The sequence below is a fragment of the Candoia aspera genome, chromosome 1 (genome assembly GCF_035149785.1).
Source record: "Candoia aspera isolate rCanAsp1 chromosome 1, rCanAsp1.hap2, whole genome shotgun sequence".
NCBI lineage: Eukaryota > Metazoa > Chordata > Lepidosauria > Squamata > Boidae > Candoia > Candoia aspera.
The window spans coordinates 173,651,589-173,672,529 of NC_086153.1; the positions used below are offsets into that span (position 1 = coordinate 173,651,589).

Here is a 20,941-nt window from a genome sequence, read left to right on the forward strand (position 1 = left end):
ATTATTGGGGTATCAGTGTCACAAGTACACGACCAATTAAAAGCACTCATAATTCTAAACAGGATTGTTTATGCAAATGGATTTTGAAGGTGGCTTGTCTTTTTCAAGCTTACTAAGTTTACTATAGTATGAGGTGGTAAACTTTGCAACAGCCTGCTACAGTCTTAGAAAAACAGGTGTGGAAAGAAACAAGATAAATAAAGAAAAGTTCAATTCCATTTCCACAAGAGATCCTGTGAAGTTCAAACTTAGTGTTGTCCTGAAAGCAGCCACTACTTTCAGAAGATACTGTTTTTGATACTAGCAGGCTTTTCTTTTCTTTTTCTATTGGTTTTCTTCTTTGTGTTTTTATCACTGTTGTTAGCCTCTCAGAGTTGTGTGCTACAGGATGGGCAGCCATAAAAATAAATATGACCGCCCATTTTTTAAACCAAAAAATAAAGTCTTGTAACTATACAAAAGTAATTTATGAAAGCAATTTTAGGAACAATTTCTGATTTGCCCCTTGCTCCTTAAATGCTTAAGGCTTCTGCTTCTTTCCTGTCAAGCATAGCCTAACAATCCATGATGTGAAATATTTATTTATTTATCATATTTGTATAGCCACCCATCTCACACAGTGACTCTGGCCAGTGTACATAATAAAACAGAATACATAAAAACTGTTAAAACTGCAATTTAAATTAAAAGAAAAACACAGTAAAAAAGACAAAATGGCAGCAAAGCATACAGAGTGTGCATCAGTTAACTATCATACAACCATCTAAGAGACTCCCCTCTATTATGGCATCCCCAAGCTCATTGGCAAAATCATGTTTTGAGAGCCTTCCAGAAGGCCAACAGGGTTGGGGCTACACCAGAAAAGGGTTTCCTCTGAGATCCTGTCGAACAAAACTCCCTAGCTTACGGGACACAGCATGCCTCTCCTGCTGGACCTGCTGGAATGGATAGATGTAACTTGGGAGAGGTGGTCCCTCAAATAACCTGGTCCCATGCCATGTAGGGCTTTAAAAGTCATAACCAGCACCTTGAATTGGACCTGGAAGCAAACTGGTTACCAGTGCAGCTTGCAAAGCAGAGATGTGTTGTGTGCAATTCTTGGAGCACACACAACTATCCACGCCACTGTATTTTGTGCCAGCTGAAACCTCCAGATACTCTTCAAGGGCAGCCCCATGTAGAATGCATTACAGTAGTCCATCTGGAAGGTGACTAGGACATGAATGACTGAGAGTAGAGCCTGCCAATCCAGGAATGGGTGCAACTGGCACACATTTTGGAGCAGGAGTTGTGAGTCCAGAAGAACCCCCAGATTGTGCACTGAGTCTGTTTGGGACAGTGCAACCCCATCCAATATCAAAGATGGTAAATCCCCAGATACAAAAGGCCCTAAAGCCCAGAGCCACTCAGTTTTCTTGCCAGGGTTTAGTTGAAGCCTGTTGTTCCCCATCCAGATCCCCACAGGCTCCAGGCATTGAGAGAGGACATCAACAGCATCACTTAGCTCATCAGGGGCGGAGATATACAACTGGGTATCATCAACATACTGGTGATATCCCACCCTATGACAATAGATGATGTCACCCAGCAGCTTCATGTAAATGTTAAACAGGAGTGGGGATATATATTCTGATGAAGGGGGGGGAAATGTACTATTTCTAAACCAGATAGCACTTTGTAAGGATAGGGATATACCTGATAGAAATAATATAGAGATTATCTGTCCTACTTAATATTCCCCATATTTAAGCTTATATTTGGATTCTTTTCTCCTCTTTCTACTTCCTTGGAATCACTTGCATTGATGCCCTCCAGATACATTGAATTTCAATTTCATAACACCCAGTTAGCATGGCCATGAGGCTGGAGTGTCAGCGGGAATGGAATAGTTTAAACACATCAAAGAAAGAGAAGAAGTAATGCTGTTGGATATTCACACACACACTTTTTCTTATGTGATACTCTTCATTTTGTTTTGGTGTTATGAACAGCTCTTGGTAGGGCTAAATTAGCCTTTGCTAAAATCTGTGGGTCAAGGATTCCTTGAAATGCCTTTTAAAGGCCACATTTTCCTTTGTCTTTACATTTTTGTCTCTGCACAATATCCTGTAAGCAAGCCTGCAGTGCCTGGAACACAGAGACATTTTCTGACATTTGGCAGCAAGCAGCTCATGTTAACAAAGAAAAGGACTGGATAGGAAACTAGTCTCTATGCCTGGCAAAGTCATTTTGCCCCTGGAGCTCAGCTACCATAGATGTTAAAGGTATATCAGAAACCGAGAAAAGACTTAATGTGTTTATGGTTGGTTATCATGCAGCATAGCAAATCATGGGTTATAAATTTTTTGGTTAGCAAAACTGAAATCCTAATTAGTGCCTGCAAGTTATTGGGTTTATTGGCTAGATTTTAACTTGAATTGGGCATCAAGGGAATGTATTACTATCATGACAACCAGAATGCAAAATTTCCCCATCCCTTACATATGGTATTAAAAACTCAAGTTGCTGTAGGGAACAAAGAATTTTCTCTCACAGAAGAACTGTAACTGAGGTAGGGAGGGCATTTCTTAACCGTAATCAATGGTTGCTGGGAATTGTAGTTCAGCAACAGCTAGAGGGAGATGGTTTTTTCACTGATGGACTTAGGAAGAACGCTTACATTCACTCTAGAAAAAAAAACTTACATGTAATGGCAGCATATTTGTGTCTCTGAAAACAGGTTTGGCCTATTTACATTTCAATCAAGTGTGGGGTATGTATGAAGATGCAATTCAAAGAGTCAAAATAGTGTAGGAGGAGGAATGCTGACCTCTTTCCGACCTCCTGCCCACAAACCCTTACCCAATAACTTACCTGCATAGACAACAACCACATGCTGTGCTTAGTGCAGCGCTGAGAACTAAGCCTTCTGTTTTTGCATGCTGCTTTTTTATGTCTGTATGAATGCATGTGCATATTTAATCATTTATCTAGATGGCAAACTCAGTCCTATCCTATTATCTATCCTTCTAAGGCAACCTTTTCTCCTATGGATTTGCAACTGAAGTTTATGTAACAGTTGTTTCCCACATTTGTTTCCTACAGCAAAACACATATATCATAAATATCTTTATACACTAGAGATGCTGTGTCATACACATTTTTACACAGCTGTCCAAAGACACACACGTGTGTGTGTGTGTGTATCTATATCTATCTATCTAGTTAGCTGAAGCATTTTTAATTTTTTTTTCTCTGAGTGTTTATGCATTAAGGACTCCTTTGGTAACAGTCAAAACTGTAGCAGTAAGCTGTCTTCTTCGAATGGCCATTCCTTATGTTCATTTGTCATGGGGAAGAGTGTGCAGTGAAATCATGCCTTCACTGTCAACTCTTAAAGGTCTTCTATAATGTCTTTGTGTAACAGGACTCCACCATGGCTGATTCAGTGGTAACACTGGGTCCTGCTGAACCTTCTCACCACTGATTTCTAAGGCTAGTGGACTCAGTTGATTGCATTATTGCCAAGGCTCAAAAGACACAGCCAAATTTGCCAGTGCTTTCCTCTCACTAAGAGACTTCAGTTCTGCTGAACCTGGCAGATCACCTGATACTGCATCTTCCATCTTGTGTGTCTGAAAGCTGCCTGCTTCCCTCCAAGCTCTGCTAAGCCCAACGGTCAGATTCAGGAGGAAAAGGGGAAAAAAAACAGTTCAATCCTGACTTTTACACAACCTCCCTTGAGTGTTTCCTCCTTTTATACCAAAGGTTCATCTGTTCCACCCATCTTGATACTGTTGCTTCTGCTTCTCTTGCTAACCTCTTAGCAATAACTTCTTGAGCTCCATTTCCAGAGATGCAGTCAGTGGTCTCAGTCTTGGAAGCAGAGATACGGGACCAGTCTCCACGTAAGCTAATTCCACTGGCATCTTTGTCCCATTCTTTGATGAGCATGAGGAGAGTGTGAACATAGCACCAGTCTGCAACCGCGTAAAGCAACTGTGTGCTTTCTCGGGATCTTGTGTGCTCCAAAACACCTTTGAGAGATCAGATCTGATGTGCTGTCCAGGCGTATTCTGACATATTTCCACTGCAGTGGCAACTATTTATAGTCCAGCTCTGAACCAGTACAGACTTCAGATATGGATCTGGTTCCCTTGTAGCGTTCAGATCACTGTTTCGATGGAGATTCCTAAAATTCTGATTCTTCATCAGAATCATCTACATTTTCCATCTCATTTCCTGATGCTAAGTTGAGGAGTTTCTCTTTCTGAGAAAATTTAAATATTTCAGGCCAGTCGTACCTTTATACTGGAAGTAAACCAGTTTGTGTTTTACTGTGCTACCCTCTGTTATGGCTGTACCTGATCAGATGCTTGCACTTTCAGCTCTATTCCAGATGGCCAGGGACTCCTGGATGAAGCCATTTTTATACTTCCAACATTGCAACATCTTGATAATTTGTATGGAATGCAAGACACAAGTTGTTCCTCCTTGTTTCAACATCTACAACCTAGCTCTGCTGGTGTGAAAGCATCTCAGTCTACTGTATGTGAAACACCATCGATATTCTGCCTCACTGGACAGAGCAGATTGTAAACACAATGGGGCAGAAGCTTAATTCTTCTGGAGACTTGGATTAGGGTAGCCAATTACCAGCAGTGTCTGACTAGTATCAGCAATTTCTTATGGGTGAAAGCTTTGTCCTATTTCGGCAGTCTGACAGATGACAAGTAAGAGGTCATCAATGTGTTTGGTAATGAGGCCATTCGTATTGCTAAGCAGCAAATTAATACAGTCAGGCATGCGGGTTCAGTGCTTCTAAATCCATGGCAGGATCTGTCAGTCAATCGACCTTATGCAAAGGTGTGAACTGAATATTTACCATTTTAAAAAGAAGGGTTATTTAATTCCAGTTCCATGGTGCTGTACAGGAACAGGGATTTGCATATTGGTTCTGTACCATACTGACTTTTGGAACTGGTGTTTGTCTTGCAAATATTCCTCGTACTGGCTCATCTGACAGGACAAAACAATACTTTGTAAGGTTTTTTTTAAGCCACATTTTTTGGGCAGAATGAGAGTGGTTGCTTCACTGCACTTCATCTTCTGTTTTGCCATTGGGAAATCCTTTTCATAGATCTGTTTGCAATGCATGTTAAGTTTTTTGAGACAACTTTTGTAACAGAGATCTTGTTCCTGGATCAGTAAGGGGTATCTTCCAATTCACTGGTTGCTAAAGTTTCTGTCTTTATACCTGATACTACCTGTGTTTCTGTGTTGTTTATTTGTTCAGTCGCTTCCGACTCTTCGTGACCTCATGGACCAGCCCACGCCAGAGCTTCCTGTCGGTCGTCAAAACCCCCAGCTCCCCCAGGGACAAGTCTGTCACCTCTAGAATATCATCCATCCACCTTGCCCTTGGTCGGCCCCTCTTCCTTTTGCCCTCCACTCTCCCTAGCATCAGCATCTTCTCCAGGGTGTCCTGTCTTCTCATTATGTGGCCAAAGTATTTCAGTTTTGCCTTTAATATCATTCCCTCTAGAGAGCAGTCTGGCTTTATTTCCTGGAGGATGGACTGGTTTGATCTTCTTGCAGTCCAAGGAACTCTCAGAATTTTCCTCCAACACCACAGTTCAAAACCCTCGATCTTCCTTCTCTCAGGCTTCCTTATGGTCCAGCTCTCACAGCCATATGTTACTACAGGGAACACCATTGCTTTAACTATGCGGACCTTTATTGTCAGTGTGATGTCTCTGCTCTTGACTATTTTATTGAGATTTGTCATTGCTCTTCTCCCAAGGATTAAACATCTTCTGATTTCCTGACTGCAGTCAGCAACTGCAGTAATCTGGATCTGTTTTTTCCCCCACGTATTGACATTGTTGTATCTGGCCACAGTTTCAGCAGTATGAGATGTTTGCTTACTGTATTAATATATCTGGTTTTCTCCCACTCTATTTTTAAGCAGGTTTTGAAGGAAATTTCTAATTCCTTTTTCCCCAGGTAATTAGTTACTTCAGCATGGAGTTTGCCAAGAGCAGTTGATGTCCAAGCCCTTCAGTCCCATAAGCTCCTTCTCCTCTCTACTAGCAGCATTTCCTGTTGCCACATGTCAGCACATCATTCCAGGGAATAGGCATCTTTCATTTGGATGTTTTCATTCAGATATTTGATGTTCCACAAGGATAGGATGGTCTTATGAATGGGTATTTCCTTCCTCTTCAAGGTTGCAAAAGGGTTTCTTCTGCAGCAAAAGTTTGTGCTACCTGTATTTTTTCCAGACCTGACTTTGCCAATGACATGCTCTTTTACTGTGATTGATACTCACTGACATATTGCAAAGGAGTCCTTAGTTCTGTCCTAGTACTTCCCGCCACCAAGCAACATTGCCTGTTAATTGCCCATATGCATGAATCATGGACACCATAGTGAAGAAAAGCCAGTTTTCACCCCTGTAACTGTGGCTCTTTGAGTAGTCATCTGTGACTGTACCCAATCCCAGCATCTTCCCTGTTTGGACTGGACGTACTTCAGTACCAAAACAGTATGCCAGTCATTGGCACTGAATTTCTAGGCAGGAATGGTACATAGGGTGAGATTCCTATCCAAAATCTTTGCTGTGGAAAGATTTCAGATAGGGGTTCTGCACCTACACAGTTGCCTATGTGGAATTCGCAATGGCATCTAAAAATCAGTTCTTTTCTGCAGGGGGATATTACTGCAAATCTCACATTTGAGGGGGCTGAAGCAAGGAGGTGCTGCCTTTCTGTTGCAGTGCTGACATTGTGGAACAGCCTCCCTATGGAGATCAGGCAGGCCCCCTCTGTGCCGGTCTCTTGAAAGCTCTTGGAGACTGGAAAGCCTTCCCTTGATTTGATTTGATTTGATTTGATGCCTTTTTATTCTGTCTTCTTTGGATTCTTGTAGTGCTGCTGTGTTTTTATTTTTGTATTGGATGTTTTATATTGTACTTTTTGTACTGTATATGAGCTGCCAAAGATTTTGATTGCAGCAGCATAGAAATCTGTTAAATAAATAAGCATATTGCATGGTTGCATTAAATTAGACCGTCAACTGCTTGAGCAAATAGACAGTGAATGTGGGAAAAATATGAAGGAGGGGGATTAAATAAAATTCTCTCTGCAGTTAACTTTTTGTTTCCCAAACAAAGAATTATGGGATTCTGTGAACTATGTCATCTAATGAAGGGGGATATGCTGGGAAAATGTAGGGATGGAACAGTGTAATAAAGGTGCAGATAAAAAATAAGTAACAGTATTTGCACCTCACGCTTCTGATTTTAAAGAGGAATGGGTGGATTGTTTTGTTACTGATCTATGTCATTTTTATCCAGTGGATAGCTACATTCAAATATATGCATTAGTCCAGAATGTATGGATCAGACCATTTCACAAAGATTGCTCAGCAGACCCACTTATATGGCATACCCAGATATTTTCCAATAGAATAATAGAAATACAAAGGTATATATCAAAAGCAAAATGAATCAAGTTTGTAAAGAATGATGCACTTCATGGATGTCCCTAGATAAAACATATCCAGCTCACCAAGTAATTACTGGGGGAAAGCCTGTCAGAACCCTAACAACTTTTGCAACAGTGGCAGCATTTCATACTCATGATGATTTCATTATAGATTACTGTTTATGTTTACCTGTTTTACTGAGCACGTTCCACTCTGAGATCTGTTGATCTACAGTTTAGAAATACTTGATCAATAAACATAACTTCATTTGTGCCCTCCTGTAACATTTTATCCTCTTGAAGTAATGTAGTTAAAATGCATGATGTGGCCTTGATTATTATGCAATACTCCACTCACTGAATGAGGCATGTAACTGAGCAGGAAGATATTTTCAGACCTTCAGTCAGTTAGCTTTAACTGTGGGGAAGAGCCAGGTCTTTTACATAGCATTTGGCTGGCCTATTCCATCAGCCTAACTCTCCCAGGAATTATGATGATGTTCTCCTTTACCTAGCCGTAGCTAAGACAGGTGTTGTTATCAGCCTGAAAGAACAATCAACCATATCTTTTTCAGCAAGACACAGTCTAATTTTAGTTGATGACATTCAGTCATGTCAAGGCACCTGTACTCATTCCTCATGGCTTTTGTTTGTCTTGCTTTGGCTTCTATATATTTTACCACACCTAGATAGGAATATCAAAACCTAAATAGAGAGGGCTGTGAGAAGCCATTGATACTGGAAATAATCAGAGAACAAAAAAGTAATTGGTATTTTTTTTAATCCATTCAATCATGCCCAATTCTTTGGAGATTGCCTAGACAAGTCCCTGTAGCCTTCTTGGCAAAGTTTTTTTCAGAAGTGGTTTGCCCTTGCCTGCTTCCTAGGGCTGAGAGAAAGTCCAGGGTCTCCCAGGTTCTAGCCTGGTGCTTTAACCGCTACACCAAATGGGTTCTAATTGATGTTTATTTCATTATTTTTTTCCTCCTTGGCATTAAGCTTCTAGCATACTTGGAATGTTAGATTTATTTATTTATTAAATTTGTTTAGTCACCCATCTCACACAAAGTGGTCATACAATGAAACCAACGATTAAAACATTTTTACAAAACCACTTAAAAAATAAACATAAATACAAACAAGATGATGAGAGGGAATGCATCAGAATATTACACATGATGCAGCCAGTGCAATGGCTCCCTGTTGCCAGGAGATCCCTAGGCGTGTTGCAAAAAACATGTTTTGAGGGCTTTCTAGAAGGTCACAAGGGTTGGGGCTAACATCATATAAAATAATTTCATGTTTTGACCAGATTCTTGGAAAAAGGTTATATAATTATGATGTATAATAACATGAGCAAATGTGCATCTACTGTAATTAATATGCATAGTAGTTTTGAGCACAAAATTTGGAGTATATCTCCCTGGAATATGAATATCTTGATATTTAAGGTCCATTGTCTGAATAAGCAAAGCAATCCACGTGCTTATTGCCATTCTGAGATCACAGGAACTCCAGAGGTACAGAAATATCATCAGAAAATTAAATGTCCTATGTTAAAGTATCTAGATCTAAACACAATTAATGTCCCAGGTTCCCATATAAAGCTTTCAGTCAGATCATTGGCATCACTGAACTTAGTGAACTGCAAGAGTGATTGTGTGACATTAATCTCCTTGCTCATATTTCTACATTTCTTTTGCTTCCTGATCTGTTTCTCCTAGCACTTCCCCAAATTTTGAAATCATTCTCCTTTACATTTTGTGAGCTCTGTGGTGATTTGGATTGATGGATCAATTGGGGTTGTCTTTGCTGTTCCTGGTCCATTTTACTATAAACTGATATCACTTCATTGCTTCACTTTTCAGTTTAATCCTTTTTTTTTCATTTTCGTTTTATACCTCTTGAGCTGAGGATAGAAGCTCTGGTTGCCAAAATATGGATCCTTTGTTGATGTCCATTCTGCCCATCTTCTGGCATCAGATTTGCACTTATCTCTGTAGCAGCAGAATCTAGATTGCAGTCAGTAATGTTTAGTCAATGATTATGCAGATATTTTGCATAAAAATATCTTGGACCTAAATAAGAGTCATATTAATATAATAGAGGGACCTTAACCAGAGATTGGCCCCATTTTGTTTTCTCATTTGTCTACATTGTTGATTCAGAGGTTTTCTACTCATATTTGGCTATAGAATAATAATTTTCTATGTTTTTTTTAAACTTGGATTCTAAGAAACTGCCATCAAATATTCTTCCTGTATGTTCTTGTCAGTTTGAGGGTTATTCAGTATTTTAAAACTATTTTGCTCTCCCTGATTCTTAGAAGACTTTATGAAGGAGTCGACAGTGAAAATTTTGTCTACACTATTTATTTATTTGGGCTTAATATAGTATGTAAACCCTGCAACCCAGCTCAAAGCCGAAAGGATGGCTAGCGGCCGATGGTGCTGGTGGTGAATGGCGAATCCGATGTTCTAAGGATCAACACACCATTGGAACCTGGAATGTAAGATCTATGAGCCAGGGCAAATTGGATGTGGTTATTGGTGAGATGTCAAGATTAAAGGTAGACATTTTGGGCGTCAGTGAACTGAAATGGACTGGAATGGGCCACTTCACATCAAATGACCACCAGAACTACTACTGTGGACAAGAGGACCACAGAAGAAATGGAGTAGCCTTCATAATTAATAGTAAAGTGGCTAAAGCAGTGCTTGGATACAATCCAAAAAACGACAGAATGATCTCAATTCGAATTCAGGGCAAGCCATCTAACATCACAGTGATCCAAATATACGCCCCAACCACAGATGCTGAAGAAGCTGAAGTAGAGCAGTTCTATGAGGATCTGCAGCACCTACTGGACAACACGCCTAAAAGAGATGTTATTTTCATCACGGGAGACTGGAATGCTAAGGTGAGCAGTCAAATGACACCTGGAATTACAGGTAAGCATGGCCTGGGAGAACAAAATGAAGCAGTACATAGGCTGATAGAATTTTGCCAAGACAACTCACTCTGCATAACAAACACTCTCTTCCAACAACCTAAGAGACGGCTTTATACGTGGACTTCCCCAGATGGACAACACCGAAATCAGATTGACTACATCCTTTGCAGCCAAAGGTGGCGGACATCTATACAGTCGGTAAAAACAAGACCTGGAGCTGACTGTAGTTCCGATCATGAACTTTTTATTGCACAATTTAGGATCAGACTACAGAGATTAGGGAAGACCCACAGATCAGCTAGATATGAGCTCACTAATATTCCTAAGGAATATGCAGTGGAGGTAAAGAATAGATTTAAGGGACTGGACTTAGTAGATAGGGTCCCGGAAGAACTATGGACAGAAGTGCGCAACATTGTTCAGGAGGCGGCAACAAAATACATCCCAAAGAAAGAGAAAACCAAGAAGGCAAAATGGCTGTCTGCTGAGACACTAGAAGTAGCCCAAGAAAGAAGGAAAGCAAAAGGCAACAGTGATAGGGGGAGATATGCCCAATTAAATGCAAAATTCCAGAGGTTAGCCAGAAGAGATAAGGGATTATTTTTAAACAAGCAATGCGCGGAAGTGGAAGAAGACAATAGAATAGGAAGGACAAGAGACCTCTTCCAGAAAATTAGAAACATTGGAGGTAAATTCCAGGCCAAAATGGGTATGATCAAAAACAAAGATGGCAAGGACCTAACAGAAGAAGAAGAGATCAAGAAAAGGTGGCAAGAATATACAGAAGACCTGTATAGGAAGGATAACAATACCGGGGATAGCTTTGACGGTGTGGTCAGTGAGCAAGAACCAGACATCCTGAAGAGTGAGGTTGAATGGGCCTTAAGAAGCATTGCTAATAACAAGGCAGCAGGAGATGACGGCATCCCAGCTGAACTGTTCAAAATCTTGCAAGATGATGCTGTCAAGGTAATGCATGCCATATGCCAGCAAATTTGGAAAACACAAGAATGGCCATCAGACTGGAAAAAATCAACTTATATCCCCATACCAAAAACAGGAAACACTAAAGAATGTTCAAACTATCAAACAGTGGCATTAATTTCACATGCCAGTAAGGTAATGCTCAAGATCCTGCAAGGTAGACTTCAGCAATTCATGGAGCGAGAATTGCCAGATGTACAAGCTGGGTTTAGAAAAGGCAGAGGAACTAGGGACCAAATTGCCAATATCCGATGGATAATGGAAAAGGCCAGGGAGTTTCAGAAAAACATCTATTTCTGTTTTATTGACTATTCTAAAGCCTTTGACTGTGTGGACCAGAACAAATTGTGGCAAGTTCTTAGTGGTATGGGGATACCAAGTCATCTTGTATGCCTCCTGAAGAATCTGTATAACGACCAAGTAGCAACAGTAAGAACAGACCATGGAACAACGGACTGGTTTAAGATTGGGAAAGGAGTACGGCAGGGCTGTATACTCTCACCCTACCTATTCAACTTGTACGCAGAACACATCATGCGACATGCTGGGCTTGAGGAATCCAAGGCTGGAGTTAAAATTGCTGGAAGAAACATTAACAATCTCAGATATGCAGATGATACCACTTTGATGGCTGAAAGTGAAGAGGAACTGAGGAGCCTTATGATGAAGGTGAAAGAAGAAAGTGCAAAAGCTGGCTTGCAGCTAAACCTGAAAAAAACCAAGATTATGGCAACCAGCTTGATTGATAACTGGCAAATAGAGGGAGAAAATGTAGAAGCAGTGAAAGACTTTGTATTTCTAGGTGCGAAGATTACTGCAGATGCTGACTGCAGTCAGGAAATCAGAAGATGTTTAATCCTTGGAAGAAGAGCAATGAGAAATCTCGATAAAATAGTCAAGAGCAGAGACATCACACTGACAACAAAGGTCCGCATAGTTAAAGCAATGGTGTTCCCCGTAGTAACATATGGCTGCGAGAGCTGGACCATAAGGAAGGCTGAGAGAAGGAAGATAGATGTTTTTGAACTGTGGTGTTGGAGGAAAATTCTGAGAGTGCCTTGGACTGCAAGAAGATCAAACCAGTCCATCCTCCAGGAAATAAAGCCAGACTGCTCACTTGAGGGAATGATATTAAAGGCAAAACTGAAATACTTTGGCCACATAATGAGAAGACAGGACACCCTGGAGAAGATGCTGATGCTAGGGAGAGTGGAGGGCAAAAGGAAGAGGGGCCGACCAAGGGCAAGGTGGATGGATGATATTCTAGAGGTGACGGACTCGTCCCTGGGGGAGCTGGGGGTGTTGATGACCGACAGGAAGCTCTGGCGTGGGCTGGTCCATGAAGTCACGAAGAGTCGGAAGCGACTAAACGAATAAACAACAAAATATATTTTCTCTGTACATTTCCTGGCAGTCTGCTCCCCTCAATGCAATACCCACATATTTTTGGTTTGCTGAGCTATGTATTGGATATGTAGAATTTTGAATGCTTGATTTTAATATGGAATTTCTTCTCAGTATGCAATCAAATAAAAACAGTAATTAAAATGCACAATAAAATAATCAACGTTTAAAGTTCTTAGGCCACATATATACATATAATGACAGTCCTAAGACAATACATTTCCTTTCCTGGTGTCAGAAAGACAGTAAAGCTGGCTCGAGGCACACCTCACTTCCAGCTTTGGGGAGCTACTACTGGAAGAGCCCTCCCTCATGTGGCTGCTTCCTGTATCCCAGCAAGGGGAGGCACCCAGAGGAGGACCTCTGATGGTGGTCTTAGGGAATGGCTGGGAATATCCAGAAAGAAGCATCTGTCAGAGCTTTATAGGTTAATACTAGCAGCCTGAATTAGAGCTGGAAAAGAAGTGGGAGCCAGTAATGTTATAAAACTGGCAAAATACATTATCATTACATAACTGTATTCAGCACTCTGACTGCAGCATTTTGTACCAAAGATTTTAGTCTGTTTTCAGGGGCAGCTGTATGTATAGCACATAGCATTAATCTGAAGAAAAGTTTACTAGGACATGGATTACTGCAATGAGGCCTATCCAAGTAGAGTAGTACGACCTAAAATGTGTGTTGTGCTATAGAGGATGTCTGTGTCTCTAATGATGGACATAGATTTAGAAGCTACAGACTTGATCCTCCCAGAACAGGAACACAACTACAGTAATAGCACTTCTGTCTTGCCTGGATTGAGCTTTGGTTTGTTGGCTTTTATCCAAAACCTCAGTGCAGTCAGGTGCTGGTTCAGCACTTCCACTTCCTTACCTGGAATTCCTGAGAAAAGAGGGGGCGCATCCTCATGCTGATAACACATTACTCTACATCTCCAAATGATCTCACTCTGTTGTTCCCTGTGGGTGTTCTATAGCATGGGAACCTTGGGGAACTCCTCCCCCATTGTGAATATCAAGAGGTTGAGTAGAAATCCTCCAGCACCGTCTTTTGGAACTGGCCATAAGTCAACCATTGCGAAGCAGTTCAACCTGACCTAACTTAGAGAACTTCCTCAGAAGGATACCCTGAAAGCCACAGAGAAGTCTAAGAGAATGGACAGGGTGCATTTCATTTCTCTCTCTCCTAAGAAAGTTCATCCTCTGGGCCACTGAGATAGTTTCAGGGCCAAAACCAGATCTAAAATTGATTAAAATGAATCTAAAATTGATTAAAATGGATCTAAAAAATTTAATTGATCAAAGAATATATGAATAAAGACCTACAAGAGTGGATACAAAGTCAGTGATGGGACCAGTTCAGTTAAAAGACACTACCTTTCTGCTGACTATTTGCTGATGCTAAAAATGCCAGTAAAAGGTTCAAAGTTTGCTTCATTTGAAGCAGAGTGCCTTTGGGGCATTGCACAGCTGTAATGGTACTTCAACCATTATTTAAATATTCACCAATTCTCATGCATTAGTGTTGTTTCCTCTATAGTGAATCATGTGTTCAGAACTGTACAGAAACTGGAAGGGAAGAGATGCTTAGGATGTTTCTGTACACTGATGCTCATGTGTCCAAGTCAGAAATCTGATAAAATGCCAATTTAGTAAGCTAAGTGCCATGAAAATAAAGTATACATCCATATGTTTACTAACTTTGCGTTATGAGTCCACTGGAGTTGGGTGGTCAATAAATTTAAATAAATAGTTAAATAAATAAATAAGAATATGTTACTTATAGAGGCCATAGGAATGGACAATGAAGAATGCCAAAACACATTTGACTGTCTTAGGACTTGGCTGCTGTGTGTTGTGCTACCAATTCTGCAGTCCCAAAAATTATAACTTAAAGACAGTTGTGTGCCAGGACTTCTGTAGTATATTTGTAAACAGAAATATAGGATGCCCATGGCAGTGTGAATTAAGGCACTCTGAATACCTGCTTTAGAATGTAGCACTGCAGGTTCAGTTTATCTTTGCACAGGGAGGGATCATAGTCACTTGCAGGTTCAGGACGGAGTTAAATCAGATGTCCTTGTTCAGAGAGTAAAAATTACATCGTGGCAACCATGTTCAGTGGCTTATGGAATGTTGGGGAGAGTGGGGAGTGTGCCCTTGGATGCAGATTTTGCTGAACACTAACAAGACTTCTGTAATCTCCTCTGCAGGTGAGAAGCCTTACAAGTGTTCGTGGGAAGGGTGTGAGTGGCGTTTTGCACGAAGCGATGAACTCACGCGGCACTATAGGAAGCACACGGGAGCAAAGCCCTTTAAGTGCAGCCATTGTGACAGGTAATGGTTACTATTTTCTCTCACATTTTATCCTACCGCTTAATTCAAGAATTGCTCTGAAGGCATTTTAAGATAATGATGATGATATTATTATTATTATGCAGCACCTGCCTGTTTTTTGTGAAAACATATTGACCTTTCCTTGCAAATGTACAGTTAGCTTGTACTTTTATGCACTTCCATTTTTCTGCACAGATTCTAATGAAAAGATAATATATACTGCAACTCCTGGACTCTCAGCTACTGCTCAAAGAGCAGGTGGCAGGTGTGGTAAGGAGGGCCTTTGCTCAGGTTCATCTGGTGTGCCAGTTGCGCCCTTTCCTTAGTCAGGACGCCCTTCAGACAGTTACTCATGCTCTGGTCACCTCACGACTGGATTATTGCAATGCACTGTACATGGGGCTGCCCTTGAAGACCACCTGGAAGCTGTAGCTGGTTTAAAATGCAGCAGCGCAAGAGTAATCAACTTCTGTCAACGTGCCCATGTACCACTACTGCTACGCAAGCTGCATTGGTTGCCATTCAGCTTCCAGGTCCAACTCAAGGTGCTGGCTATTACCTATAAAGTCCTGTATGGCCTGGGGCCTGGATACCTGAGGGATCGCTTATCTCCAATCATTTCTGCCCATCCACTATGTTCTGGCAGAGCAGGTGAGTCTAGGTCCCCTCCATTAAGTGCTGCCATCTTGCAGGACCAGGGCAGCCTGCCTTCTCTGTCGTGAACCCCATCCTCTGGAACAGCATCCTCCCAGAAATAAGGACTGCACCCTCTCTCCTCGAGTTCCAGAAAGCTCTTAAAACCTGGCTTTGGTCCCAGGCCTGGGGCTGATGTATTGTTCGTTGGGGGGGGAGCTGTTTTGTTTTTTATTTGTGTTGTTTTTGAATCATTTTAATCCAGGCTGTCTGTGTAGTTTTAGGTTTCATCTGTTTTCATGGATTTGGGGGGAGCGGCTTTGTACATTGTCCAGAATTCATTGGAGTTGGGCAGCTATAATAAATTTAAATAATAAATAGCTAGTTTTCTTGGAGCAATCTCTTTTTTTAACAGGCACTATAAGATTATAGATAGGATTAAAACAAAATATGAGTGCCCCCTTCATTCCTCTGGCTGCCCCATTCATACCATACAACATATAGGGAAGAATTTAACATTTACAAAACACACACTATGAGAGAAATTAGACACTTGCCATACAGTTGGTTCCATTATGAGAAGCAGTCTGCCAAAATATTACAATGCTTCTCTGAAGCAGCAGAGTGTGTAGGGAGCAGCCAAATGCGGAGAATACGCCATTCCATTCATCCACACCCGTCTTTTGTTATAAAAATTAGTTCAAGCACGGCTTTGTATATGGATAGGTCAGACTTTTAAACAACAAATATAGCTGCACCATCATATTTATTATAACCTGAGAGATGGGACAGAAACAGGATAGCAAAAACTAGAAATAGGAAGAATTTAAAATATATAAAATGTACACTTCAGTCATCAGAATGTGAACAGAATATAGTTGTCTTTTGGCATTTATGTCTCAAAATTATGTAATGCCAGATTTTCTGAACAAGCAAATATACAACAGATTCAATAAAATAAGGAACATGTGTACAAAAATGTGTATTCATGGAAAAAAATCTATTAAATGAAGGACAGCTAATTGTAAAAAGTTGTATAAAGTTAAGCAAGAATAGGCAGTGCTGTATCCAGGGATGTAGCACACTTCTCCATCAGATCCCCTCCGCCCTGGCCGTCTTTTCAAATTTCCTTAATTAATTGAAAAGAAAAACATGAATGGGATTGGCATGCTGCAAAGCAAAATGCTAGCTTCCTGAGAGTGACCTGTGGCTAGAGGTTGTGGTTAAAAAAAAACAAAACCTCAACAGTGTTGTTACTGGGCAATGGGTGTTTTTATCCCTGGGTGTCTGTGTGATTGCTGCCTACTGCCAGCCATTTTATACTCATTTAATAAGGTTCTTATGAAAAATCCATAACATGCTTTCAAAATATGTCCACTAGCCCCAAAGATTCCCTTCTCCTTCACTAAGGATTGCAAAACTGAAAAACTGGGGGGGAAAAGTATTAACAAATTCCTTGATCCCTAATCAAAGATGAAGCCAAATTGCAAACCACTCTTACAATAGATAATCATCCTCCAAATCAGATACATAAAACGGCAAATCTTTTGGTTTGCATTTTCATCAATGGCACTGAAAGAAATAAAAAGCCATATTTCAAATTGCTACATGCCAAAATTTTAAGAACTCAAATTATAGGTGGTCCTTGTTATCCACAGGGTTTACACTTGTGCCTTGCAGTTGCATATTATGAAACCATGTACAGTAAAACTAAAAAAAAAACCACTTCTACAGATGTGCAAAAGTCCATCTGTCATTTTGCTGGTGCATAAAGTAACAAAAGCCAGTCAAAAGCTACAGTTCCATGGGTACCTTTTCTGAATATACGGAAGTCTAGTTTCAGGGGAGCACAGTGTTCCGCAACCTCGGCAACTTTAAGATGGGTGGGCTTCAACTCCCAGAATCCCTCAACCAGATTCTGGAAGTTGAAGTCTACCCATCTTAAAGTTGCCGAGGTTGAGGAACACTGGTGTAGCAGGTCTGGGTATGCAAAACTTGAAAGAGGAGTGTAGGTAACAACTGCTGTCTATAGATCTACAGCTACAGAAATAAAACCATGAATAAGTTAACCTGGATGCAGCTTTTGATCAAACCAGTAACAGGAAATACTGCAATAAATAAAAGGAAAAGTGTGAAATGTTCCTGATTTAAGAATTAATTCCAGTATGAAGTATGAAGCAAAACTCCATTAGAAATAAAATACAAAAGAAAAACACAAAACTGTTTTGTGTTTTACCTGTAGGATGAAGGTAATTATGAAACTTTATCTATTTCCCATAGTGTAAGAGAAAATGCAGCTAAAATGGAAAGAATATGTTTATCTTGCTCTTAGTATAGTTATGAGAGCAGCGAAGCACAGATGCTCACAGGGTGACTTTGGGTCAGTCGCTCTCTCGCAGGTCAACCTATTTCATAAGGTTATCTCTTGTGGGAAAAAAGAGGTGAGGAAGCTATATATACCTCCTTGAGCTCCTGAATGAAGGGCAGGATATAAATCTAATACATTAGTATTATATGAATATACAACTGCATACTTATTATTTAGCTTTATCAACTCACATACGTAGGTAAGAGGTTATACAAGTCCTTGGTATTTTTGAAATCTGATTTAGCAATCTAAAACTGGAAAACTTGCTTCATTGTGTACTTTAGTAATCTTAGCATAGTGCTGATAAAATAAAATCTTCAATAGATTTCTGGGTAATAACTCATAATAGCATTGTCTCTGCTAAACAAGCTGTAGACTACCTAATTGGAGATACTGACTATGCCCAGTCTAAAATCCAGGTCCTATTGCGGGAATAATCAAATCATATAGTTACATCTGGCTTTGACATGCTTTAAAATCCTATTTATGGAAGTAGCTTTCTGGGCAGGTTTTAGAAAATTACCAATCCTTTTTCATGCGGCCTCAAGTCCATTGCTATAATAAGAAAATGCTTATAATACAATCAGAGCTCTATTTAGCTCCTAAGCACATGAGATTGCCAAAACTCGGAAGAAGATGCATTTGAAAGAACCATTTTTTTCCTTAACGGGAAAGAAATCTGATCTTCTTCACATCCTGTCTTCTGAGGTCTTTCGCATTACCAATTCATTGCCCTCCTCCTGCTCTGCGCTTGCACTGCCTTCCTTTGCTTTTTATCTCTGGATCCTTGACTATGCTTTGTTTTCCCATAACCCTGGAATCTTGCTTTATTTGGTTAACCAAACAAAGATTTGCCTTCTCTGCTTTAGGGGCAGTGGAAGAATACTCAGACAACTGCCGTTTCATTGATGTTGGTGGAAATCACACTTGTTTGAAGCAGCCAGGAAACTGTATTCTTGGAGTAGGAATGGAGCTTTCTTGTTAATCTTTATGCTTAAGAGGAATCCAGACACATTACAAGAATTCAATTCATTTCAGCCTTTTCATTGCTGTAACTAATCCACTCTGTACTACTTTATCACAAGGTTAATTGATCTGTTGATGATACTGATATCTGCATTCCACAGTGGCTGGTATGGAAGAACCACACCTAGTTCTGCATGCCCAAGAAGATTCCATCTGGTATTGTTAAACAAGGGTACTTCATGCTATGTGGCAAGCTATATTTGGAACCAGGGCACCTTGATATTGACGTATGTGACCTTTGCCATTCCAAATGCCTTAGGTTTCCTCATAGCGTGGTGGTCCTCTTAGACTGTAGTGTCAGTGGTGCTTGGATTGATGTGAGGATAAGGGAAAGTTGATTCTGATTGGTCCTTTCCTCCCCCACAGACAGACATACTATTTTTAATGGACCAGGCTAGCTTCCAAGAGTATAGGGAGAGAGACTTTGTGCTCTTATATTTTCAGTTGCTTTGGAGTGAGCTGGGCAGTCGTTTGCAAGATTTCTTCATCCCACCTTTCGCTCCCTGCTCCATTCCACTTTCTACATCAGAGTCCTCCTGCGTTATTTTATAGTGGAGTGGAGTGATGTTAATTAAATTCCACATGTTTGCTGAGTAACCCCAGCTCTGAACACAACACACATGCTTTTCTTCTTCTTCTTGAATGCTGCCTCCTCCTGGGGATTGGTGAGCAACAATGCTGCTTGTCCTTTCATGTACATGTACTTGTTTTCAGCCATGGTGATTTTTCATAGCACAGTGGATTCCCATTGCCTTCCAAACTGCTGTTACATTGCTGTGGTAATGTGTTTCATCCCTGCCATTGTATAAACTACTACAGCTGTTGCAGACAACCCATTGTGCTTGTAGTTGCTACTGATAGAACAGCTGCTCTCTATCAGGGATATGCATATTTACTTATGGCATTACTTGCTAGGTCACAACACTATCCTTAGATACATGTAGGATTTTTGTCAAGTCAATAGCATACCCAAACTGTTACTAGTACAACAGCCTTCTGGTGCTGCTGTTAATTGTCACAATTGCTTATTTGATAAGCTTTTTTTTGCAGCTCAACATTATATCTGCTGTCTATTATGCCATCCAAACCCCAGTAGAGGCATCTGATAGCTTAAAGCTTGTTCCTAGGGCATTTTCTATGGCTCCAATCTATCCTATCCTGTCCTGTCCTGTCCTGTCCTGTCCTGTCCTGTCCATCCAGGCAGTTGATAGATCTGGATCTACTAGTAGATTTCTGGGTGGTTTTCTACAGATTGGCAGGGATTTATTTGTTTTTTTTAACTTCCAGTTAGTTTTTAAAAAGTCTGTATTGACCACTTGTTTCCTTCCATTACACTTTATTCTGGGGATTCAGAAACATCTTGATTTGTGATCATGGCTACACATATACAATACAGTATAGTCAGGCAGACTGCTTCTTCTTCTTTCATGGTAGAGATCTTGGATATAAAACTTAATCTTTGAGGGAAAATGTTTGTGCATGAAGAATGCCATATATTGTCATGGCATGTTAATAGCAAAGCCATTAACAGTTCAAGGTCAGAATTGTATGGGCACTCACAAGGAATCTCATAGGCAGTCTTAGCTCCAGACAGATCCAAAGTCCAAGATGCCCAAAGTTCTGTACAATTGGCCAAGATTCTATAGGCAGAGCAGAAAACATTCTGAGGTCCAAGTGAAGAATTGAGGTTTCCAAGCAGAATCAAAACCGTGATATAAAAAGTCGATCTGCGATGGAAGTTATTCCAGTTTCTTGCTGTTCTCAGAGACTT

The 20,941-nt window shown here is 40.5% G+C and overlaps 1 protein-coding gene across 1 annotated transcript in view; it reads left to right on the plus strand.

Moving 5' to 3' along the window:
* KLF7 (KLF transcription factor 7) overlaps positions 1-20,941 on the plus strand; it is a 91,652-nt gene that overhangs the window by 58,825 nt on the left and 11,886 nt on the right. The window contains exon 3 of the mRNA XM_063317945.1: positions 15,020-15,143. Coding sequence (XP_063174015.1) covers positions 15,020-15,143 — 124 coding nt within the window. The remainder of the gene's footprint in view (positions 1-15,019; positions 15,144-20,941) is intronic.